Source organism: Brachyistius frenatus, unplaced genomic scaffold (assembly GCF_029030835.1).
Source record: "Brachyistius frenatus isolate BFR_SWC_R1_liver_20210118 unplaced genomic scaffold, ASM2903083v1 Contig_13, whole genome shotgun sequence".
In the NCBI taxonomy this organism is placed as follows: domain Eukaryota; kingdom Metazoa; phylum Chordata; class Actinopteri; family Embiotocidae; genus Brachyistius; species Brachyistius frenatus.
This window is the reverse complement of record NW_027210612.1, coordinates 2783694-2808729: the sequence shown is the minus strand read 5'-3', so window position 1 is coordinate 2808729 and position 25036 is coordinate 2783694. Positions and strand designations below refer to the sequence as shown.

The 25036-nt window shown below is 48.9% G+C and overlaps 1 protein-coding gene across 1 annotated transcript; it reads left to right on the top strand.

Annotated features, from left to right (window-relative positions):
- Positions 1 to 4520: 4520 nt before the first annotated feature.
- On the top strand, positions 4521 to 10887 carry sgms1a (sphingomyelin synthase 1a). Its single transcript, XM_069692785.1, has 5 exons — positions 4521 to 6304; positions 6450 to 6567; positions 8124 to 8277; positions 9151 to 9317; positions 10108 to 10887. Exons 1-5 carry the CDS (start codon positions 5697 to 5699, stop codon positions 10282 to 10284), a joined length of 1224 nt encoding a protein of 407 aa, XP_069548886.1. The 5' UTR covers positions 4521 to 5696; the 3' UTR covers positions 10285 to 10887.
- The last annotated feature ends 14149 nt before the right edge of the window (positions 10888 to 25036 follow it).

The window sequence follows — 25036 nt, the reverse complement described above, 5'->3', positions numbered from 1 at the left end:
TGCGTCAACAAACACCTTTATGAATGGCTTATGTTACTACCATTTTAAAATGAGATGCAATCAGAGTGCGAGTAACAAACAAAGCATAAAACAAGTATTGTGTATTTCTGAAAATTTTCATTTGGGGGAAGAAAAAAAAAAAAATCTGCCGTCGACGCTAGCGGGTAATTATTTAGTCCATGAAAGGTGAAAAAAATAGTGAGAAATATTCTCCATGCCCACAGTGATTGTTTATATTATGGATTTGGGTTGGGCGATGTTTAGCAAATTGCCATTTGACGATGTCTACTGTAAACCAGCAGGGGTGGCCTGTTTTGTTATAATAATAATATAATAATTTCTCCTTTCCTTTTCTCTAATTAATCATTTTTGTCAGAAAATACAGAAAAATCTTCTTGTCTTGTCCACCTGAGCGACCAAACCCCCCAAAATATTAATATTACAATTGTATGACCCAAGAAAACCAAACGGATAATCACACTGAAGAGGCTGAAACGAAAGAATTGTGACTGTTATCTGTAAAAATAAAAAAAATAAAAAAATTGTTGTCACTCGAGCTGAATTACACATTTCGTCTGGTCCGACTACATAAACCTCCTTGTTGCTCGTCGCTGCAGGTTTCTGATGACCTCACAGCTTTACATGGTGATGACAGGTATCACGGCTTCACCGGCGGAAACAACAGAATGGTTTGAGATTTGGTTCGGCGACCAGCTCATGTTCTTATTTGAAACCCTTATTATGACGGTGAACCCTGTATTTTATCAGCTACTTATTCCAGTTGACATGATCAGACGGGTGAAGCCAGCTCAGAGGTCCATCAGGTTTTTTGCATGCGCGTATGCGCACGGACGATTAAAACTGCACTCAAAATCTCAAAATCGTTTTTGGTCTGTCCCCTCCTGGTAATTTAACAAAGGCCGTGCAACTCTCTGGCAACATGCAAATATTTATTTACCCACCGCGCCTCCCTGGTAGAAAACGACAAAAAAGACCAGAACGGGGACGACGGCAGGAACCAAATGTGCAGTGAAAGAGAGACGCCGCGAGATCATGTCGGCTCTCGAAGCGTGCTGGAGGAAAAGGTGGAAACTAAAAGACAGAAAGCGGCGACAAGCAAGAGCAGCGGATTTCCTGTCCTCTGAGGTCGACGTGTTGGAGCTGAGGAAGCTGCGGAGCGGTGAGCGACCGGTCGTGTGACACGCGCGCCGGGTATTTAAAAAGAAAAAAAGCACGGCAGTGGTAGCTCAGTGGGACAAAAAGCAGTTTGATGATACCACGAGCGCGTCCAGGGCTGCCGTTTTACTCTCGTCCGTGTTGAGTCCGCGCCTGTCCAGCTGATGCTCGCAGCGGAGCTTGGTCGCCGACACATTTGAATCTAAATTGGCACCTCCGCTTCCTCGTGAAGCCGTTCGAAGTCGTTGTGATGGATTCGTTTGGCCCGACTCCTTGACCGCCTGAACGCGGGCGACGGATGGTGCGTTTACGTCCGTGTCAGCTTGACATATTGTTACTCCTGGGTGGGATCTTTTTCAGGTGATGTCATATGTACGGGCTTGTGCTAAACGCCGCCCAGCCCCCCCCCCCTCTCTCCACACACACACACACACACACACACACACACACACACACACACACACACACGCGCGCACCCGCCACGTCGGCCCCACCGAACTTTCAGAAGGGAAATATTTACCACATGAAGTAGAAGTGCTGTGGTGCCGTTTTAGTCAGACTGTAACACAGTCCTCCTTTATCAGGTATTTCAGTGAGCAGCTGCCTCTGCTCCTCCTCCTGTTGTCACATTTTTATTTTTATTTTTTTAGTTTGTTTTGTGTAATTCCACTTTCTGTGAGCTTTTAAATCTGCGTTGGCGTGTCCTACTTGATTTAAAGGCGTGCGCAGCAGACAAAAGGTCCGAATAAGAGGGTTTATAAGTTAAAGGTATCGGAGAGGACGGGCTCACTTAGGCCACGTCCACACTAACGTGTTTCCAGTTCGAGATACGCGTCTACGCTACATCTGCGCTACTCCGGCACGTTTGAACACGGCGACTCGAGGCGCCCACAGTCCGCTTCCTGATTGGATGTCGTCGCTCGTGATGCGTACGTCCCCGATTTGGTCACGTGGCCGTTTTCCAGAAGAACTAAACTCCACCGGCCTCGTCTTTTTATGAGCGGTAAATTCAACACGGCTCATGAACAACAGCCGTTGCCGACCCTGTGGTCTACGCCAGCAGTTCAAATTCAAATTCGACAAACGCCACCGCCGATGCCGCACGCGCAAGAGGCAAGCTATTATCCGAGTCGTGTGCGACGGTGCCCACGTCGAGCGGCACGAGTGGCCCTACGCCACGGAGTGCTGGTTTTGGTCCGGACTCGGCGAGCTTTCAAAGTATCCGGACCAGCCCCGATCGACCGCGGACGGACACGCACAAAACCGAGGGCGCCGGTGGACACGCTTCCCGAAGGCAGCGCGCACGTAGTCTCACCCGAGCGCCTTCGGAGCATCCTGACGAGTTGCTTCAGTCAACCGTCTTGACAAGTCTTTCAGGCCATCGGCGTCTTCCTTGGTCCCTAGAACAGAGAACGGAGAACGGAGAGCCTTTTTGGCATCAACCAAACGCACATTTCTTAAGTGCAACTGACTGCACTCGCAGACGCGCATCGCCATTGGCGACGATGTGAGCCAAATTGAAAACTTACTGGACCGGACATAATGCAGATAAACTTCTTTTTTTTTTCCTTTTTTTTTTTTTTTTAAAGTTATCTATAATAAATAAATGACTTTAAAAATGATAACTGTAAACCTTTGGACGGGTGCGAGGGTAAAGCAAACCTTGTCAAATCAAATTCTGCCGTGTGCTCTCTGCATCCACACGCTTTCCTCCTCCTTTATTGATTTTGTTTTTGTTTTTGTGTGACACCCAGTCGCCCTGATAAATAAAGGCGTTGAAGGTCAGAATCTTGTCTCGTTTCAGAATTTACAGGGCATTTTGAGACCGTACCTCTTCGCCTGCAAACCGTACTAACATCCCGGGGTCGTGCTTCAGACGCATTTCTGTTTTCATTCTGGCAGAGAATATGATCAAAGCTACCCGGCGTGTTGGCTCACGTCGACCCACGAAGATTTGCCGGGGGGGGGAGAAATGTGCATTTTCAACGGCTTCCTGTTATTTGCAGGATCGAGTTACAGCCAATGAAAAGCCCTTTTCCGCGCCTGCGTACCGCGTCTACCTCCGGGACTCGGGGTTTTCGTCGTGTCCGGGTTTTTGCTTGAAATAAGGGAAACGGTCCCGTGAGGGGTGGGAATCACCGGAGGCCCCACGTGACATTATCATCATGTTTAAATTATCGATACTCTGCATCCGTGTATCACGCTGTGTAGATTCCCCCCCCCCCCTCCTCCCTCCCCAAACCCTTAATAGCTCACAACCATCTTTCTCCTTTCCATCAGTTCACCATGCAATTTTTGAATTTAAAAAAAAAAAAAAAAAACTGAAATTGATAGCCATATTCAAATATGTGAATACAGGTGCGACTACCTTGCTTTCAGAAGTGTTTTGTTCTCCCCTTTGCCTGTTCAGTTGAGTGAGATTATTTCTGAGTAAGCTCTAAGCTGATTCATAGACCAAAGGTCCTCTGCGCACAGCTGACTCAGTGACAAGCTAATCTCTGATCTGTCTCCGCCGTACACCGTTCGCAGATTGATGCAAGAGCCGCTTGTCGCCGCGTTTCTCGTGTATCTGCGCCAACCACCGGCTTCCTTTTGCCCGGTTCACGCCGTGTTGAAGGTGCGTCAGCCGGGTCGTCACGTAGCCGGCGCACAACGAGGAGCCTCACGCCGGGGCTTCTCTGCGTGCTATTTTTTTTTTATTATTTTTTTTTTTTACTGCACAGCCACTTGTTCTCCACTGTTCGCGGGTCACATTTAGAATCGTGGCGTTATGTGGGTCAAATTGTCCTCCGGACCTCGGCGGGAATAAATCTGATGCCAGGTGTTGCTGGCGCTGTAGATGACCGATCCCCTCACGCCCCCCTCCCCCCGGCCCCGTTATTTGGCCCTGTTCGCCAGGCCTAAAATGAACGGGTCTCCCGAGCAGAGCCGAGGTGAGACGAGAGGACCGATGTGCAGTTTGCCGTCCTGCCAGTGTATTTAGCTGCTGCTGATCTGGCCGGAGCTGGTCTGGCTGTGCCCGGGGCACGGCTGCTGGCCGACTGCCCTCTTGACAGGGGTGGTGTCTGACCTGGCGCTCGCAGCTCTGACCTTCACTGTGATTTACGAGTTCCTCCTCGCAGTCTTGTCTTGTCTTGTCGTCGTCCCTCACCCCCTTCCCGGGCCGCCTCCCCCTCTACACCCGCCTCCCCCCCCCCCTTTCTATCCATGCAGTAGATCAGAACAGGTCTCCAGCTGTACTTCGCACCCCCCCCCCCCCCCCCCCTCAAAACACAAGCTCAGGCCACCCCGTGTCCGCCACCGACATCGCCGCCTATAAACAAACGACTGATATGAAGCAGATGCGAGGTCATCTCGGGGTTAACGCAAAGTTTTTGGCCGTTGCCTGGAGTTTGGATGAGAGACACACGAATTGCAGGGAAAAAAGCAAGCTCAGTGGAAGGACTGGTAGGATAGGATTTGCTTGCAGTGTAGGAACTGCTCCTTTTTCTTTTCCTTTTCTTCTAGTGATAAATTGCCGAAGTAACCTGAACTATGTGGCCAGCTCTACTCCATCACCGTAGGAATGAAGACGTATCTGTGTTTGGCCCCGTCTGTTCCGCTTATCAAAAGCAAAGACGAATCACCGCCTCGCCGTACACGTTTTCTCTTCCCGTCCCATCCGTCACCTCCGATCTATACGAGCTGTTGTCTCATAATAGCAGCTCTGAACCAGAAACCCTTTCATGTGTGCAGTTCAAAAGTATATTGTACTTTTTTGTTGTTGTTGTTGTTGTATTTTGACATTTTTCTCAGGCGAGAAGAGGGTCACGTAGAAAAAGAGCTCATCCACTCGGGATGTTGCCACCGACGTATGAACGGCTTCCCCGCCGCGAGGGTCAAAGAGGAGAAGGCTGCTGATCGATCGGGTCCTCATGCTGTTGCCGAAGCTTTAGAATTATATGTATTATTCATTTCACGTTTCATATGAGAAATTGAGCTTAAGTGGTTTCATCCAGGATTTATTTTATTTTTTTAGTAATTGGCCTGCTGCATTGTTATCCAGAGGTCTGGCCAGTCATCCGGTTCAGGACTACACCCAGTAAAGCGTGGAAATGTTTAGGCCTCAAGAGCACTATAAATCAGGCATTACGTTTGTCTTCAACAGGGGAGGAGTGTGTTGAGGTGGATATGGTTGTAGTCGCCTCCTTTCTGACTCACAGCATTTTTCTTTTTCTTTTTAACAGGGGTTGTCTTGTGTGTGTGTGTGTGTGTGTGGGGAAAATCTGATGAGGTGAAGGAAGCCGCTGAGGTTCGCCGAACATCTACTGGGCCAAACCCCCCCCCCCCGGGAGACCCCGCTGCCATCATTCTCTTAATCACTCTTGAGAGGAGGCCAGGCTCCCTCTGGGTGTCGACACACACCATGTGCCAAAACCGGAGAGGACTTAGCACTGCCCCGTAGACAAGCCAAACCTCTACTGAACCTCGCCCTCTCGTCTGAGGACCCTCGTAAGCCTCCGCATCGCCCGCCGGCCAAGATGAAGAAGGTGGCATCATGGTCAGCAGAGGATGTCTCCAACTGGCTGAGCAAAGAGGGCATGCCGGAGTACGTCGACGCCCTCCATCAGACAGACGGGCCCGCTCTGCTCGGGCTCACCGAGGCAGATTTCCAGGTGCCTCCTCTCCTGCTTGTGTCGTCCGACGGCGGGCAGCAGCTGCTGGAGCGACTGGAGACGTTGCGGATAGCGACCCACATCGAGGCCCACAAAAACGGGCACGCGAACGGGCACGTCGGCGGGCTCCCCAACGGAACAAGCAAGCCCCAGAGAAACGGCACACTGGGGATGAAGGACTTCCGGCTGGAGATGATCCCGACGCCGGCGATCGAAGCCGCGCGCTCCTCGTTCCCCGTCGAGTGGGGGAAGACGGGCGTGGCGTTCATTTACGCGGTGGTGTGCTTCGTCGCGACCACCGTCGTCATCTCCGTGGTCCACGAGAGGGTACCGCCGAAAGAGCACACCCCCCCGCTGCCCGATAAGTTCTTCGACATGTTCAACAGGGTAGAGTGGGCCTTCTCCATCTGCGAGATCAACGGCATGTTGCTGGTGGGTCTCTGGCTGATACAGTGGCTCCTACTCAAGTACAGGTACAGTCATCCCCAGGTGTGGACTTTTGTCAGCCAAAAATGAATTACATTTCAGTTCAAAGAAAAACAAATATTATTCTATTCATTTCTTTTGTCTCCCTTTTTTTTTTTTTTCTCTCTCTCTCTCCTTCTCTCTCCTCTGCAGGTCAATTGTAGGCAGGCGGTTCTTTTTCATTGTGGGCACGCTCTATCTGTACCGGTGCATTACAATGTACATCACTACTCTGCCCGTTCCTGGGATGCACTTTAAATGCTCTCCAAAGGTATAATGCATAGCACACACACACACACACACACTTTTATTGCCGCTGTCGACCAGTTGAGCGTGAACGATTTCTTTCTTATTTAACTGCTTTTTGAACAAATGTGCTGAACAGGCATATTCGGCAAAACCTGAAGTCTCTTGTAAGCTGAAGGCCTCCCGAGTGCTCTCCTCCTGACCGCTGATTGCATAATGTCACTTTTTCTGTAGGAGGAGGTCCGAACGGTTGCGTCACTTCTTCTTTTTTTTTTTTTTTTTTTTGTAACTTTCTGCAACATAATGTGGCAGAAGCTCTGCTGAATAAGCAGTTTTATATCTTTTTTTTTTTTAAATTTTTTTTATTTGAAGCCCCTGTGTGGCAAAATTTCCATTGGTTTAATTGCCTCTTTGAAATATTTGACATTATACGTTTTTATTTAAAGTGGGGGAAAAAAAAAGAGATAATCCCGGTGAACACGGATGAAGAATATTCATCTCTAATCTTGTATAACAGTCGCGTAGTTGTGTTCATGGGTTTCCTTCCTGTGTACGCCGCTTGCACTCCAGCAATACGAGTACCCGCCCATTTTAAGAATAGTTTCAAAGCGCCACGAGGCATAAACCCCCCCCCCCTTTTTTTTTATGGTGGCGGAGATAGAGAAAAGTATTATTAGCCAATGCAACTTGTTTTCAGTTTCAGTTAATGCAGCCAAAACAGTCGCCGTCGATAGGTTTGTGGATGGTTGTGGAAACAAACTTTGAGCGTAGGTGTAGGATATGATCCCCAGGTTTCAGCACTAAAGTCAAACATGTGACCCTCCACCCTTATTTTTTTTTTTTTTTTTTTTTGCTGTTCTAGGAGAACAATGCACCACTTCCTTCTGTGCAGCAGCAAATTTGAACAATAACTAGAGGTCAGTCTTAAAGTAAAATAAATCTAGTTATTTGACATATTTTATTTGTAAAAGGGTGCTGTAATTTGATATATTAATACTATTTTTATTCAATATAAATGCCATAGTCTGAAAACACTCTGAAAAGATCCATTTGTCTTGCAGTGAATTAATCGTTTTTACTTTTGATACTTCAACCACATTTTGCTGCTAATCATGTCCTTTGTTTGTTTTTTTGTTGCTAAAACTCTTATTTCACACTGTATCACAATGTTATTAATCATCAGAGTAGGTTGGTCCTCAAAACAGCTGACCCGGCAACGTTGGCAGAAGAGAACGCGAAAGGAAAAGGTTGTACTTTAAAACATAAGACGAGGGAAAACATGAAACGTGAAAATATCTCCAAAAGCAGCAGAACAGGAGTTTCGAGGAGAGACGAGGCGCCGCAGATGAATCGGGACTCGGTGGAAAATTTGATAGTAGAAGAATTGAACTCCCCCGTCTGGATTCAATTATGCTGCTGTATTTGATCTCTCTTCTACTTCTTTTTTTTTTATTTTTTTTTTTTTTTTATATAATCCCCCCCTCCCCCTCTCCTCAGCAAGCACCAGTAATATTTTCACTTTATGACACTTTCATTCACGCTCTGAAAAGACGATGTAACGCGTTGCTGTGAATCTTTCAGCTTCTCGGGAACTGGGAGGCGCAGATGAGGAGAATAATGAAAATGATTGCCGGCGGGGGACTTTCCATCACGGGTTCCCACACCATGTGCGGAGATTATCTGTACAGCGGCCACACCGTCATGCTGACGCTAACGTACCTCTTCATCAAAGAGTGTAAGTTCAAATCGCCTCTGCGCCGCGCTTGAGAAGTCATCTCGAAGGCACGTGCAACGAGAGCAGCGGAGTCCTCGCGACATCGTATTTGCGTTCAGCTTTATGTTTACGAGTGGGCGAAAGATCGTTTTGACGACCGCGGGTGATTTTAAAAAAACAACAACAACAACAACAAAACAACCTGCGCTCACTCAAGAGGGTCCGTGGTTCTTTTTGAAGGGCTGAACTGGTTGTCGCAATTTTATACATTTTGAATTGGCGCCGCGGTGGTATTTATCGCAACGCGCGTTCACTTTTAAAAACCGACGTTCTCAATTTCAAGAGTCCCGCGTCGCGCCGCGGGAAACGCGCGCCTACGATTTCGCAACACTTCCCCCAAATCATCAGGAAACGTCGACGGGGGACTGCGGAGGAAGTGTTGCACTATTCCGTCCTCGTGTCGGTTCCACCGCGTTGGGACAATCGGGCCCCGTTACGTAATCCTATTCTCTGTTCCTCGACTGCCGTTTCCGTTCTGACTAACTTGTTTTGGTTCGCCGAGGAGCCGTAAGCACTTGTCACCGCCGGGGAGACGGTCCGGGTTTCTCCCGGCGAGTCGGCGAGCTTGCCTCCCTCTGCTCCGTCACAGCGGCTCTTGTGACCGGTTCGGCTGTCGACAAAGCCTGCGGCGACATCTGGCGGCGAAAAAGGGGAACCGCGCCCGGTGCTGCCGAAGGGTCTCTCGCCCCTCGCCGGCTCGTTTGAGCCCCGAGTCGTCGAGCGATCGCGGCCAACGAACGAAGCGAAGCGGACACGGGTCTTCCGGGTCTTTCCGAACGTCCGACCGCGGCCGACGCGGCTCGTGTTGACTTGACGTTTTATGTTGTGCCGCAGATTCTCCCAGGCGGTTCTGGTGGTACCACTGGTTCTGCTGGACCCTGAGTGCGGTGGGGATTTTCTGCATCCTTCTGGCCCATGACCACTACACCGTGGATGTGGTTGTGGCGTACTTTATCACCACACGCCTCTTCTGGTGGTACCACACTATGGCCAACCAGCCGGTGAGCGCACGCGTTACGTCACTCCGGCATGTTTGAATCAAAGCTAAAGTAAATAGACTTGCAGATGAATTAAATCTTCCTGATATCGCTACTGATTTTTTTTTTTTTTTTTGGGGATCTTGAAATGAAGTTGCACAGAGTAGTATCCAAGTTACAGTTAACGTTTGTTATTTTTAGCCAGTTGCCGAGCTCCACGACCTGCCGTTGTTCAGTCTGGAACGATGTATTATTGAAAATCCTGTGCACATGGAAGAAGCATCGCTTTGCATGCACGTAGGCGTTAAATAATATCAGGTGTATTGCGCATTGTAAAAGGGCAACGCGGTGAAATATCACGCCGAGCTAGAGCTGTTCTGTTCAGGCCGATTTTAATTTGTTTTTATTTTTTATATATATTTTCCCGAGTTTCCAGTCTGTGCTTGAGCTTGACCGGCTGCCAAACCGCAGCCTCATATTGACTGCAGGGACACGAGTGGTATCAATCTTCTCTTGCAACGCTCTTCGGCGAGAATGCAAATAAACCCGCAACTATTTCTTTTCAAATGGATGATTACACGACGGGCGCAGTAAGGTTACGTAGAACGACCTATTGAATTTGCCAAGTAAACTCCTGGCTGATTAATCTAGTTTAAAGCCATTTTATTTATTTTCTAGTCGTGTCCCCGCTTGTCTCCGAATCGCAATCGCGGCAGCTGGAGGACTTTTTTTTTTGAAAGCGGCGCGCGAAACGATTTCGGGAAACGCCGCTCGCTTGGCGCTCGCCTGACGGTGTTTTGTCGTTGCGTTTCAGTCGCTGAAGGAGACGTCGCAGAGCAACCCGTTCTCGCGGGTGTGGTGGTACAGACTGTTCCAATACTTCGAGGAGAACGTGAACGGCACGGTGCCTCGGAACTACCAGCTGCCGTTCTCGTGGCGGGCGTTGCCGTGGACTCGCGGCGTGAAGTACAGCAGGCTGGACATCCAGTGACACCCCCCCCCCACCCACCCGCCCCCACCCCGTCGTTGGTAAAGCGGGCGAGGACCGGGACTTCCACAAGTGCTGTTTTTTTAAATCCAAGGAAGATGGAAACCGTTCGGTGCAGCGCTGTCCTTTCAACCTCCAGTAACAGACGCGTGTCCCTGTTCAAATGGGTAGCACTGTGACCCACTTAGTATTTTTTTTTTTTTTTTTTTTTTTTCTCCTCCCTCGTCCTCTCCTTTTTTTTTTTTTTTTTGTCAACCCTGAGCAGTAATTTATTTGTTTTTTTTGTTTTCCTCTTCACGGTCCACAATTTTCTGCTTTTGTAGCAGATCCAAGATTTTGGTCAAAAGGACTCGATTACTTTTTTTTTTTTTTTTTTTTTTTTTTTTTTTTTTTTTTGCTCGCAGCACAAAAAAAACATTGTCAACTTTTTCATGTTCTTAGACTTTTCGCGCAAATAGGGTCAATCAGATGCTTATTTGAGAACCAAAACGCCACAGAATTTCTTCTCCTTTTTTTTTTTTTTTTTTTTTTTATTTTATAGCTACTTACGTTTTGTAAACTGTCCTTGCTAAAAATGAGTCAACGGTGCAAAAAAAAAAAAAGAAAGGAAAAAAAAAAAGAATTTTTCTAAATATGTCAAACTTTATTTTTCAAACGCAAATGATGTCCAACTAAAAGATTTTTTTAGATTTTTATCTTTTTCAAGATGGATAACAGAGCATAAGAATCTAATGTGGTATAACAATTTTCCAGTGCCTTCCTTAGCTTGATTGTAAAACAGTTCAAGTACTATGTGTGTCGCGTCTCGGCGCCGCGGTGGCAACCTCGTACCGCGGCGCCGTCGCAGTCTCGTAACCCATGAATGTATAAAACAACTACGCCAGCCTTACCAGAAGATTGGTCTTCCCAAAATTATGTCCCGTTTGTTTATTGATGCTTTATGATGTCAAGTTTGTGCTCCGTTGCTTAATACTGTTCTAAAAGGTAAAAAAAAAAAAATTGATGACTGTTAATTGTAATTTTTTTTTTTTTTTTTTTTTTATGTCTGTACCTTTTTTTTTTTTTTTTTTTTTTTTTTTTTTTTACCAGTCAGTCTTTAACCAACACCAGCCATGTTCAAAGCCCCCCCCCCCCCCACATCACTGATGCTCAGCTGTCTTGTGGGCGCCATCCGCTAGTTGTACTTCCCGCCCCGCGTCATCTCGCCGACGCCACCGCCGAACCGGACGTCGGATCAGAACCGCGTCCGAGGCGCAGAGTTACGTTTTTGCTGAACCCCGGCACACGTTTTGTGCATCATTACGGCGAAGTTACCGAGCCCCTCCTCCTCCTCGGGTCCCCCACACGGGGTGGTCCCGGCTCGGAATCAGGAATTCACCTCCGCACCGGTCTCGCCCTGCGACCTTTCTGGTGACGAGAACGCGGAGCGCCAAAAAAAAAAGAAAAAAGTTCGGCGGTGACGCTCGTGCCGAGCTTCGGACACGTCAAGAGAAGCTTCGGGCCACGTTTCTGCACACGTCACCAATCTCCACGTCCTCCGTATGACTTTCTTGTCCAGAATCAAGCTGCTATCTCACAATTTGAAGACGACGTGTCTTCTGATTTGTGAGCGACGCCAAAACAATCTTCCCTTTTTTTTTTTTTTTTTTTTTTTTGACGTAGCAAACATACAATATAGAGCTGTGGGGAACAAGCTGAACCATGATGCACAAAGCTGGTGATGTATTTGGCCATAAATGTGCGAACATTGATCTCCATGAATGTGAAAATGCGTCCATATCTATCCTAATCATGCTATATGTTGTTGTTGTTGTTGTTGGGTTTTCTTTTGCTCTTCTTTTGTGTAATTATGACTGAACTGTAAAGAGTAAGCATTACTCGCGCTCATGTATAGGTGAGAGATTTAACTCATTATGTGAAACTTTAATTTGAAATGAAACTCAGCAGCTCGGTCGAAGGAAAAAAAAAAAGTGCACTAATCTTTTAGATCATACAAATTCCAAATAAATAACAACGATGCGGCGATGGACCTCTTCAAACTCTTATCGTTGAGGAAGTGAGACGGTAAAACGTTGTCGTCAAAGCGAGTTGATAAAAGCCGACGGCTTTCGACGCCAACAGGAAGTCTTGATGCTTGAGACAAATTACAGTACAGGCTCCGCCCTCCTTCCTGTAGCACTGTCCAGTCATTTCACTTGTAGAGAGTTTTTAAGAGCACAGAAAGTTCCTCACAAACGGACATATTTTGACCCGACATCATGTTCGGTCCAAACACGGCTCTCTTAATGTTCGAGGGCTTTGATCAAGGATGACGGTTGGATTTAATGTTCGTTCTCTAGTTTGCCAATCAAAGTGTTTTTTTTTTTTTTTTTTTTTTGTCTCCCAAGAAATGAAAGTTGGTTATCTTGTACGTTTCTCAATAAACTTCTCACCCTTTTTGTCCCCTTTTTGTGCGTAACGCCGACGTTTGTAAGATACGATAAAAGGATGTTTTTTTTGAATAAAACATTTTACTATAATGCGTTGGATTCGCTGTCCGTCTCCGTCTTTGTGATAAACGGAAGATCTCTTTTTGTTGCAGCAGATTAAGAGTCTCCTTGTGCTAAAAAAAAAAGGATGATGTCATGGCAGACCCACCGACGGCCAGCAGATGGACACATTGAGTTGAGCAGTGCAGTTAGTGGGGCCGGCCTCCTCCTGTTTTTAAAATGTGTTGTCTCTTCCAGTGTACATTTGCTTATTTTAGGCCTCTTGTTAACCTCTCAAACTTGTCTTTTTTTTTTAAATTTTTAGTCCGGGTCTTCCTTTTAACTTCGCGTCCTCCCGGCCGATTACAGTCAGTAAAACTGAGCTCTTTGAAATGAGCGCACGACAACGCTTTGAACCTTCCCGTGGAGCGTGGTCATTCTAAAGCTACAGCGGGCGATCGTGTTCATATAATAGTTTTAGATTATACAAGATGTTTTAAAACATTCTGGGAAAGGTTTTTTTTTGTTTTAGGAAGCAGGAAGTAATGTTTTTTTTGGTGGGGGGGGAAATGTTTGAAGAATGTTCATTAAAAAAAAAACATTCATCAGCGAAGGTTCTGGGAATGTTTGTTAAGGAACATTGTGGGAATGTTTTTTTTCGGAAAATGTTGTTGGCGTGTTCTTAACGTAACTCGATAAGAAGTTTAAAAAAATAATAATAATAATACACAAATAAAAAAAATAAACTAACCTCCACGCCCAGCAGATGGAGTTCAAGCCGCAACGGTCTTCTTGGTCTTGGGACAACCGTGCGAAGCAGCTGCAGCGCCGTTCCACTTACAATCGTTCCATCTTAAAATGAGAGTTAAAAATAATAAGAACAATAGAACAACTCCGCAGCTCGAGGCGGAAGAAGGATTCAAACCCACAACCTTCTCGGTTGAAGCGACGGCGCTGAACTGACCGGCCTCGACTGTTACCCTCGGCTTCGGTTTTCTTCACTGTGATTTAAGTCTGGAAACGTGTTCGCCTTCAAGACGCTCTGAAGGGCGGACCAATCGGAGGCCGGGTGTCGGGAGCAAAGTGTGATGACGGTGACGTTTTTGTTTTGTTTTTGTTTTTTTTTTTAAATGTAGTCGCGTGCCGATTGGTGAAGTCCGGTCCGGTCGGAGGCAACGACCAGAAACGATTCCTTCAGGAGACACGTCTGGACCCATGACATTCACACGGGGGAATCCGGTTCAGCTCACACCAAGCCAACGCTGCACCCGACACGCCAACCTTAAATAAAGTAAGAATTACGAATAAGGAGAATAAAGAATAACGATGGCAGAATAAGAACGCGAGGGATGAAACTAAACGTAATGAGATCGTGACCTCAATCGCTGATAAACAGCTTGACGGAGAGCCGGAGTCGTTTTCTGCGGAGTTCCTCAGATGTCAGTTAAGAGAACAAGAGGTCCTCGTAACTCATTGGTCGAAAAGGGGCACATGTTTATTTCGAGCTGGCTCCTCAGACCTCAGGAGACTTCGCCGGCACCCCCGGAGAGGATTTGGTTGGCCGGCCGAGCCGAACTCCCACGCACTGCTACTGCACACAGTCGAACGAGGGAGAGCGAGCTCTGAACATCCAGTTTCGGCCGACTTCATTAAACGGGCCACGGTGATGCGCTTTTAAAAAAAAAAAAAAAAGGTTCGCGGCTAGAAAATAGAACGTAACTCTGCAGGTGCGGACAAACGACGGTCTTTTGACCGGCAGCCTCGGCGGTGAGGCGTCGCTCAAACCCTATTCCGTAAATGATCTGACGACGCGAACGGCGCGCCGGCGCGGGAAAATGCGGCCTCCGCTCCGGCGTCCGCGCCGCGCCCGGGCCGGTCTCTGCGCTCCGTCGGCCATTTCCCCCTAAAGAAGAACATTTTCCACCCGACCGCCCTTCGACACGTGAACGTCTGTTTTCACAGCGAACACGGCCGCATCACAACACGCCGTCCTCCTCCTCCCTCCTCCTCCTCCTCCTCCTCCTCCTCCGGAGGAGGAACCCGGGCCCCCCCTCCGCGGCCCGCGAAGCCAAGAGCAACAACGGGTCTGACTCACGGGCTCGCAAGCAAAATATTATTCTATTCTCGGCAGCGCCGCGGTCGTTTACCGTAACACCGTACTTAGTCCGAAGATAATGCTGTCGCAGGGGCAAATGCAGTTCTGTCTATTAATGGACGGGTCGGAAAGTGGGAGGATGGAGAAAGAAGGATCGCGCTAATAAAACTGCCACGGTGTAAACAATAATGTTCTGTCCCGCGGTCCTCGTTACCTCCTGCTTACACTGGTGATAGTTAATTGGAGAGAGAGAGAGAGAGAGACGGAGACGTCTACGCGGGTAGGAGTTCACCGGTCGTTCGATGTTTTCCCGTAAACGTTTCGGGTCGACCCGCCGCCGGAGAGGTGACTCAGCGACTCGCGGTCGCCGCAGCCAGCGAGACAAAGGCGGTGACTTACGGACCGCGCCGCGCGACGACGACGTCCAAAGTCAGCTCGTCCCAGCTGACGGGACGGATCTCGCGATCCGTCGAAAGTCCTCGCCGCCGTCAGCGCCGGCGTCGGGAGATCGAACAGACGCGCGGTGGTCCTCGCCACCCATTGATGGAAAGTAATGCTCTGCTAACCACTCAAGTTGTAGTTTACGTGCATATTTATTTCCACACCCACGTGCGTATTGATCTGGATGTGAAGCTTGACCTTCGACCCCCAAACAGCTAATCGGTTTATCCCGGAGTTGAAGTGAAGATTTGTGCCAAATTTGAAGAGGCTCTATGAAGGCTTTCCTGAAATATCAGGAATATCACGGGACCATTTTGACTCTCTGACCAATTTGCTTTTCATTAGACAAATTCACGACTTCCTGTAAAAGATCACTACATTGTGAATGTAAATACATTTTTTTTTTTTTTTTTTTTTTAAAAGGCTCCTGTTTCTATCAGAGTATGTTGAGTTAAAATCCCAACAGATTTTGAAAATGTCTGTCAGCTTGGACTCAAATCAGTGCAGGATGATTTTGGGCAGCCGACGGCACCGGCCACAGAAAGTGGGCCTTCCTCCTCCTACTCTCTCCTCACATGATTCTCGGTGGGTTGGATCGGAGCGCTCAAGATCATTCTTGGCAATTGCTGTGTTTTGGTGCTTTGCATCCAGCCCAGCTGTCTGAATGAGGACCACACGAAGATCATTTTCAGACACCGAAAGCATCAAAAAGCCACAGAGGGAGAGAGAGAGAGAGAGACAGACAGAGGTAGAGAGAGACAGAGAGAGAGACAGAGACACACAGAGAGAGAGACAGAGACACACAGAGAGAGAGACAGAGAGAGACAAGGAGAGAAAGAGAGAGAGGGAGAGAGAGAGAGAGAGAGAGACAGACAGAGAGACAAACAGAGACAGACAGAGATAGACAGAGAGATGCAGGGAGAGAAAGAGAGAGAGAGACAGACAGAGAGAGAGAGACAGACAGAGAGAGAGAGAGAAAGGGAGAGAAAGGAGAGAGAGAGAGAGACAGACAGAGAGACAGACAGAGAGAGATAGAGAGACTGAGAGGTAGAGAGAGACAGGGAGAGAGCGAGAGAGAGAGAGACAGAGAGAGAGAGACAGAGAGTGGGAGACAGAGAGAGACAGGGAGAGAGAGAGAGAGACAGGGAGAGAGCGAGAGAGACAGACAGAGAGACAGAGAGCGGGAGACAGAGAGAGACAGGGAGAGGGAGAGAGACAGAGAGTGGGAGACAGAGAGAGACAGACAGAGAGAGAGAGAGACAGGGAGAGAGAGACAGAGAGAGACAGGGAGAGAGAGAGACAGACAGAGAGAGAGAGACAGAGAGTGGGAGACAGAGAGAGACAGGGAGAGAGAGAGAGAGACAGGGAGCGAGAGAGACAGAGAGACAGACAGAGAGAGAGAGAGACAGAGAGTGGGAGACAGAGAGAGAGAGAGACAGGGAGAGAGAGACAGAGAGAGACAGAGAGAGAGACAGAGAGAGAGAGAGAGAGACAGAGAGTGGGAGACAGAGAGAGACAGGGAGAGAGAGAGAGACAGGGAGAGAGAGACAGAGAGAGACAGAGAGAGAGAGAGAGAGAGACAGGGAGAGAGAGAGAGAGAGTGGGAGAGAGAGAGACAGAGAGACAGACAGAGAGAGAGAGAGACAGAGAGTGGGAGACAGAGAGAGAGAGACAGAGAGGTAGAGAGAGACAGACAGAGAGACAAACAGAGAGACAGACAGAGAGAGAGACAGAGAGAGAGACAGAGAGTGGGAGACAGAGAGAGAGACAGGGAGAGAGAGACAGGGAGAGAGACAGGGAGAGAGACAGAGAGAGAGAGAGACAGAGAGAGAGAGAGAGAGAGAGAGAGAGAGAGAGAGAGAGAGAGAGCGAGCGATGCCTTTGATCTAAGATGACATTGTGACTTTTTAACTTTGGGATGGCATTTGAACACTAAAAGAGAGAACAACGCTTCGGTCAGCAGACGGGTAAACGTGGAAATGTCAGCACGAAGCAGAGACTCAACAAAGTCTTATGTAACGCTGTATGTGACCGTCACGGTGGCTCGAAAATTACCAGCGACAAAATAATGACCATATATAGAAAGTGCCGGGGCTGTTAAAATCAAATAAGAACCAACCCTGCATGCAGGGTCCTTGAGAGAGATACTGGATCCCCTCCAGCTTCACGGCCACGGGAGTTCAGAGAAGGCTGAAGAAATCTGCAATCATCAAACATTCCTGTTGTCTTAGTCTGAATCGAAAATCTCTGCTATTCAAAGGAAACTCCAGGTTTTGATGTTCTCTTGCTCCTTGATTCGAGCGGAGACCTTAAAGAAGTCTCATCTTTATGGTACTTTTTTTTGTAAAAGCTGTTTTATGCCCCCGATCCTGTCGAGTCTACTGTGTCAGGTAGTCACGCTCTTTTTTTTTTTTCTTTTTTTTTTGGACCGTGGGAACATCCCCTTTTGCTTCTTTTTAAAAAAAAAAAATTTTTTTTTAGAAAAAGTGTTAAATAACAGAGTTCAGATAAGGAGAAGCATCAACTCGATGTTCGACGTGCCTTAGGAGGCGGCAACGGGAGAAATGGAGAGAAAAACAGTGCGGCTCAAATCTACAGTGGGCGATGAGTGATGCTGTTTGTCTCGATGAGCATGTGCGGAGGGGGGGGACGGGGGGGACGGGGGGGGGGGGGTCAAAGGGTTTCCATAACGCGGAGACCCGCGCGGCCGATTCACCGCAGCACAGGCGAACGAAGAGCGGCCGCGCCCGCGACGCGAAGACGCCGAGCGTCGTTTCCCGGGCCGCCCGATGCTCGACCTGTCAAACCGGCTACCGAGGCAACTGCGACGCAGCGCAAATCAGCAACAAACCCGAGAGGAGCCGCAGATAAGATCTATCAGTCTCGTCTTTGTTATGCAAATGCGGAAATCGCATTTGCGCGTCATCCAGAGTGAAGCGGCTCCTTCGTGCTGAAGGACGGTTTCTTAAATTAGACATCAAAGGCAGATCAGCGCGTTCAGCCGCCCGAGTAGATTAACGGTGCTTGTTTTTTCGTTTTTTTTTTTTCTTTCCATCAGTCACTCAATCTTTTTCAACCAGAGAACTCGGGGAAAACACCGGAGCTCTTAATGGGTTGCGTGTTGACCAATCTGAAGAAGACAACAATGGAGACGAAGCGAAGGAGGCAAAACAAAAGATGTTTTTCCCGACGCGGCTTCGCGAAAGGTGGCCGAAGCCGCGCCGGCGCGTGGGCGGCTCTCTCACCGTCCCGCCCCCCACCGCCGCCGCCGCCGCCCCCCACCGCCGCCGCCGCCACGGGCTCCGAAGTGACAGCTGAGACAAGACAACAGGACTCGCCTTCCCCCGCAGCCGAGCACGCGCAGCCGCGGGCAAATGCCAGTCAAACACATCTGCCTGTTGTTCGGCGCTTCAGCGTGCCGCCGTCCCTCCGCGGCTCCCTCGGCGTCTTCACGCGGCGGCAGCGCGATCTCCGTCGTCTTCCTCGCGTGTCGCTGTGTACGATTTGTTTTTACGTTTTCGGCGAGTCTTCTCACCGCCTCTCCGCTCTTTCTTTTCTGTTGTTTTTTGCATTTGTTACTTGACCGCGTTCACTAACATGTCCGCCATTGTACTCTCAGACCCTTTTTTTTTTTTGTTTTTTTGTTTTTTTGTTTTACAGCACCTTCCCGTTGGCGCGGGTGGCGGTAAATGGTTTCCCAGCGAAGGGAGTCGGGAGAGGGGGCGGGGGTTGTTAAACCTGGGTAGTCTGTTGACGTGCTGCAGGTGGCGGCCTGTTGAACGTCCAGCTGAGCCAGGAATGCGAGGGAGGCCCTTCGGGGCGCAAAGCAGCCGTGAACACCCCGTGCAGGCGGGAGAGGGGTTTCCTAAAGTAGAGCTCCGGCTCTTTAGGGTTAGGGTTAGCTGGTGTCCGTTCATCTGCCCCCGGAGCATCCGACGGCAAAGCGAAACACCGTCCCGCCGGGTCCCTGGGCGCGCATCACGCGGCCAGACAGGGCGAGAATCAACACGATGGCGTCATTGCTAAGCGACGCCATCCGAGGACCCTTTCCGGTCGGGGGTGTGTGTGTGTGTGTGTGTGTGTGTGTGTGTGTCTCCCATTGATTTATTGCTGTCTGTCCCGACCGCCTGCGTCTATCTTTGGCTGACGTTTATGAGCGCGCTTGAAGTGGAGGCGTGCCGGGGCACTGTTGGACGGAAGGAGCTCAAAGGGGGTCCGGGAGCCGCGGTTTCAGATTCCTCCAGGAATTTTTTTCTTTCTTTCTTTTTTTTTTTTTTTTTTTTTACTTTTCAAGTTTCTTTTACTCATAATCCAGAACAATCTCGGTCTGGCTACTTTTACGCGCTCCGCCTCATCACCGTAGCTACGTGTAACTTTGCCCTCGCCACACGCCAATCTAAGGACGATACGGGATGTCGGTGTGATGACGCGACGCTCCTGTAATCAGAGGGGACGTCTGATTTGAGCTCGGTGTCGGGCCGGGGGGGGGCGGGGTGTTGTGACGAGGCTCCTCCGATCGCTTCACTCCGCTCTCAACTCCGGAGGAAGCGAATAAATTCAAACACCGAACTCATTCATTTATAAACCCGCATTTTAGATTTGGTAATTACGCGTCTCTTTTAAGAAGCTCTTCCTTAATCCCGAGATATGAAACTTTTTACCGGAACGTAAAAATAATCTGCAGTTCAGACGTGTCGAGCTTCATCGGGGGATGAATTCTCCGCGTGTGGTCTACTCAAAACTGCTACTGCTCCTACAAAACAAAAACACAAACAAACGCTGACTCATCTTTAAATCCATCCCTCGCTCACTTCAACGCAGTGTGTTAGCGTCGCCTCTAGTAACCAGTGTGATGTTCGTCAATGTGCGAAGTGTTATCGAGCTTAAGTCTGGCTTCGTCGAGTCGGTATCGCTCTGAGACGGAGACTGTATTTTCAATAAAACATAAAAAATACCAAAACCAACTAAAAAAAAAAAAAAAACCAAAAAACAATCACATCGATATGAAGCCAAATATACAAAGAAGTAATATACTTCTGATAATCACACGTCCCCTCTGGCTGGCCACCCGTCGACTGCGTTGTCGCGTGCAAAACGGAGGACAAGTGGACGGGCCTTCATGTCCCACGGCGATTTTCAGTTTTGGTAAAAAAAAAAAAAAAAAATCTGCACCATTAATGAACACGTCTGTCAACACGTTTCGAAAATTAATACCGTTGTCTTTTTGGGGTTATTGCAGAACATGATTCTGTTTAATGACCTTAGTTTAACTAAACAAAATTGAAAGAAATTGAACTTTACCAGACACATGCTAAGAGGGATTCTTCCGCCGCAAACTTCCTGGAACAGATCCGCCAGAAAACGACCCGTTCCAAAAACCTAACTATTTTTTTTTTTTTTTTTTTTCGGTCTGTGATTTTCCTAAACCGAGTGCCACGGGTGATCAATCACGTCGGGCGAAGTGTGCGTCATTTTTCAACACGGTACGACAGCTCAAAATGTGCTCCAGCAAACGGCTATGGAGACCACGAAGAGAATCAGCTCAGCGACTGCGAAAGCTTTGTGCTTCGCAGCGGGCCCCCGGGGTTTCTCTCGCGGAAGAAGACAACCGAGACTTGAAAGTCTGACATTATAACACGCGTCAACATGTGACTCATCGCTCAGGTGTGTTTACAGCTCGGGGAGAGAGAAAAAAAAAAAAAAGAAAAAGAAAAGAGGCTTCCCCGGAGACAAACGGCCTCCCTCTTTGAAACGCATGTTCTCCAAGAAGAAGTCACAGCGACTCGTCCTCTCGGGCGGTTATTCGACTCGAGTGTGTCGCGGGGGTGACGACCCCCTTTTCAAACGCGCCCGGGCTTACGCAAACACGCCGGAAGTTCGTCGGAGGTGGAGAGGGCGAGAGGCGGGCGCTCGTGGACGTGAGCTGAGCCGAGCTGGGCCCCGTCAACGGGGGGGACGGGGGTTCATATCGTTTCAAAAGGAGACCATCAATTACATCCCACCCGGCATCGTATTAGTTTGTTGCTTTAGTTCGGCGCTGCACAGCCAGCTGCAGGAGGAAAGAGGGACGTTTGTTGTCTTACAGCCCGGGACGCGGGGAGGGAGAGTTTCTCCGCAGCTTACATAACGTTGTCTCTTTTCACTCGCCGCGGGCGAAGCTTCGTCTATTGCTCCGGCCGGGTACCGATAATGTGACGAGAGTGCAGTGATTCAGCCTTTTTTTTTTCTTTGACAAATGTGGCACCGTATTTAATACAAAATGAGAACGAGGGTTAAAAAGAAAAAAGAAAAGCTCTTTGAAATGCATAAATAGTTACATTTTCACCACAAATTGGACACATGGACACAAGCTGTGTCTCCTCTCTAAACACAGACGCACACCCGCGCGCGCCTCGGCCGCGGGTTAAAGAAACACACGCCGGAAACTCTAAAGTAAACAGTCAATTTTTCTGTAATGACAAGACACACAACCCGTCCCGTCACCGCCCGTCCCGACGACGGCGCGGCGTCGGGACGGGCGCGGGGGAGGCGCCTCCGTTGACGCTCGGTAAATGAACCGAAGGAGCAGAAAATAATAATCCTGTTTCCAGCCGGTGAGCGGCGTAACACAAAAGACTTCCGTTCTAACCAGAAGAGAGGCGCTGACGTCGGAGCGGCCTCGGGTGGATTTGGTGGAACGAGAGGCGGGCGGACGAGCGCGACAGCCGTCCGCCTTGCGCGTCTCGAGCGCTTGTTTATCATGAAAACACCGGCAGGCTGACACGACTGTGCCGCCTTACGCCACCGAAAACCTTCGTCTGGCTTTTATCCTCATCCGATTGTTACCGCAGATATGAAATACCCATTGTGAGCGTTTTTTTTTTTTTACGCATCCCTACGTTGTTATTTTCAGTTGGCGTCTAATTGATGACGGACGCACCTCGAAGACAAAGCTCCAGTGTCGCCAGGTTGAGGATCCCGTCAGCGCACGGAGGCCCCGAGCGCTTGAAAAACAAAAAAACAAAGCAAATTGACAGAAGTCAGCGAATGAAAGAGCTCATCTTCAATCTGACCACGCTTCGGCAGCAAAATGAGGCAAAGGGGGGGAAAAAAATAAAGGGTTTTTTTCTTCCAAAACCGCAGATGTGCCGTTAATTCCGGTAACTCCGCGAGCTTCTTGCATTCGTTCTGGTTTTCTACGCAGTCTGTTCTTCCTGCTTTTTGAAGCATATTGTCACGATGTCATTGTGTTTCTCAGTTATTAGCTGCAGCGGCGCGTCCTCCTCTCCCCCGCCCGCCCGCCCGCCCGCCCGACATGCTGCTTCATTGTATTTTCAAACCGGGGGTGGGGGGTTGACGCGTTCTTCCGCGCGTCTGTCCACCCCTCGGTCCCTCGCGGCGGTTTGAGCGGTGAGGGCCCGCCGTACCGGAGGCTGAGGTCATTAACAACGGTGACTCACCCGGCACACCTGGGAGACGGCTGGAATGCGGCATTCCAACCGGCGACCTCCGACCTCCCGTTCACCTAGCAGACACGCTTCTTCTCTCTGTAACACTTATTCCCGCGCGCATTGGGTCGCCTCTTCGCCTCACCTCGCCGTACGGTTTCGTCCCCGTCCCCCCCCGCCGCCCCCCGTCCCCCACACCCGTGCAGTTATTTTTTCGGCCTGCCAGACTTTACAAGTAAAGCCTCGGAGATTAGTCGCCGAACGTATTCGAAAACCGGACAGAAAATGGCCCCGGCAGTGATCGTCGGTCACTTGACGCAAAAATGGAAAGCTTTATTTCTCTTTTTTGCGTTCTTCCGTAGTAATCATTTTTGCACTGTTAATTGAATGAGCTGATTCAAAGAGGCAATGCGCGATGTGCATTTTTCATGATTTCGGGACATTTTACAGATTAAAAGATCAATCGATGGGCAGCTGGAAGCTCTACGTCCGAAGGTAACTGAACTGCAGCGAAAGGAGCGAGAACCACGTTTATGGAAGCTGTAAACACAACGCGGAGCTGTCACCTCCTTTGAAGTTGAAATGGCGGCCGTCCTAACCTAAATAATTTCACATCCGGCAGATATGGCACGACGTTATCGCTCCTTTTGTTGTCATATTTTAAAAAAAAAAAAAATTTTGTACACCGAACATAACTGCAGCGTTTACTCACTGGTGGCTCTGGGGGAAGTATTTGTCGGTTACAGAGGCGGTTGGTTTATCTTTTTTAGCTTCCCGGACGAAGGAGAACCAAAACGGTAAAAGAGTGAGTTAAAAGACACAAAAACACTCCCGAGAGCCGAGTGTAACTGTCGAGCGAGGTGCTGTTTCTTAGGAGGTTCATCACATGCAGTGCAAGTAGTCATGTGATGAGGCCCATGGTAAAAAACCAAATATTGTAAAAAGCAACATTACATTAGAGCTTTATAGACTGTGGCCACTTTAAAGGGTTATTGCCTCAAATAACCGACTGCATGCGACTCCGAATATCTTTGCGGATGAATTAATCTCGATTGCAAACATTTATTCGAACTGGCATTTCCAGATGAGGCCCAGCTACGATTTCAGTCCGCGAGCGTTGCTTCCTGCTTACGTGTATCATTCGCGTTGTTTTTGTCTTGGCGTCGTTTTTACGTCTTTAATGTTGTTTAATTGCTTAATTTGTTTTTAGTGACTTGATTATTTCACATCCATCTCCTCTGTCTCTGTCTGGTGTTGTGCAGCACTTTGCTCAACTTATGTTGTGTATAAATCTACCACACACACACACACACACACACACACAAATAAATAAATGACTGGATTAATCAATATTACAAATAGGTTAGTCATTGTTCGCAGACCTTGCTTTGTTCCAAAAAAATAAAAAATACACAAGAAACACACCTTCTGCTCACCTATCTGATTTTTGACGGCACTAATGCAGGAAGGCAGGAAGGAAGTATCATTACTGCGCTTGCTAAGTCAATTTCCTGAGCTCTGGTCGTATCCGTCTCCAGCGTGAGCCGAGCGATCAATCTGCAGCTCTGGATGTAATATCGCGTTACAGCGCGAGGCTGCATCGACGCGACGCGACGCGGCCGTGGGGGTCTCGAGGGGGAAGCTTCTCCAGAAACGTAACAGCATAGCGCTCCTAACATTTCACTTGCAGCAATCGCATCTAAGGTTTCCACGCGGGCCGCTGGCGCGATCGCGTTTGTGTGTCTGCAGGTGTTTTTTTTTTTTTTTTTTTTTTTAGCATTGTGAATGCTTACATAAATCTTTGCGTGTGTGGGTGATAATGATGTGCAAGCATATGTCTGGGTACACCCAAGATACCTCTCTCTCTCTCTCTCTCTCTTGTGTGCGTGTATGTTAGTGTAACAGTGACTAATGTCTGCCTTCTTCTCTTCCGTAAGCTGATCTGTCCCCCCCCCCCCCACACCCCCCAGGGCGAACAAGAGGGCACCGGATTCTGTCTGCCGGGAGACACTTTGGAAAACCACCGCGGAGACAGCGCGCGAAGCCTTTGTTACCGCGCCGGCACGCTCGGCGATCACCGACTCAGTGACGCCCCGCGCTCGCAGGGCGGCCGGAGCATCCGTCTCCCCCGGGGGCGCCCGTCGCCTGTCCCCCCCCCCCCCACCGCAAACATTTAAAGGGAGGTGACCCACGAGGCGCTCGAGACAACGCGGGCTGAAACCGGCAATGCGGCGTCACTCGGCCCGCGTCGACACGGACGCGCCGGCGCCGAGGCCGCCCGAGATGCCCGTTTCGCAGCGGCGATGCTGACGGCCGCAGAGACG

Bases quoted from the DNA above. Each gene is read 5' to 3' on its own strand.
- sgms1a (XM_069692785.1), top strand. From the start codon at position 5,697: ATGAAGAAGGTGGCATCATGGTCAGCAGAGGATGTCTCCAACTGGCTG. The intron at 6,305-6,449 runs GTACAGTCATCC...TCTCCTCTGCAG, and splicing joins TGGCTCCTACTCAAGTACAG to GTCAATTGTAGGCAGGCGGT. The intron at 8,278-9,150 runs GTAAGTTCAAAT...GTTGTGCCGCAG, and splicing joins GTACCTCTTCATCAAAGAGT to ATTCTCCCAGGCGGTTCTGG.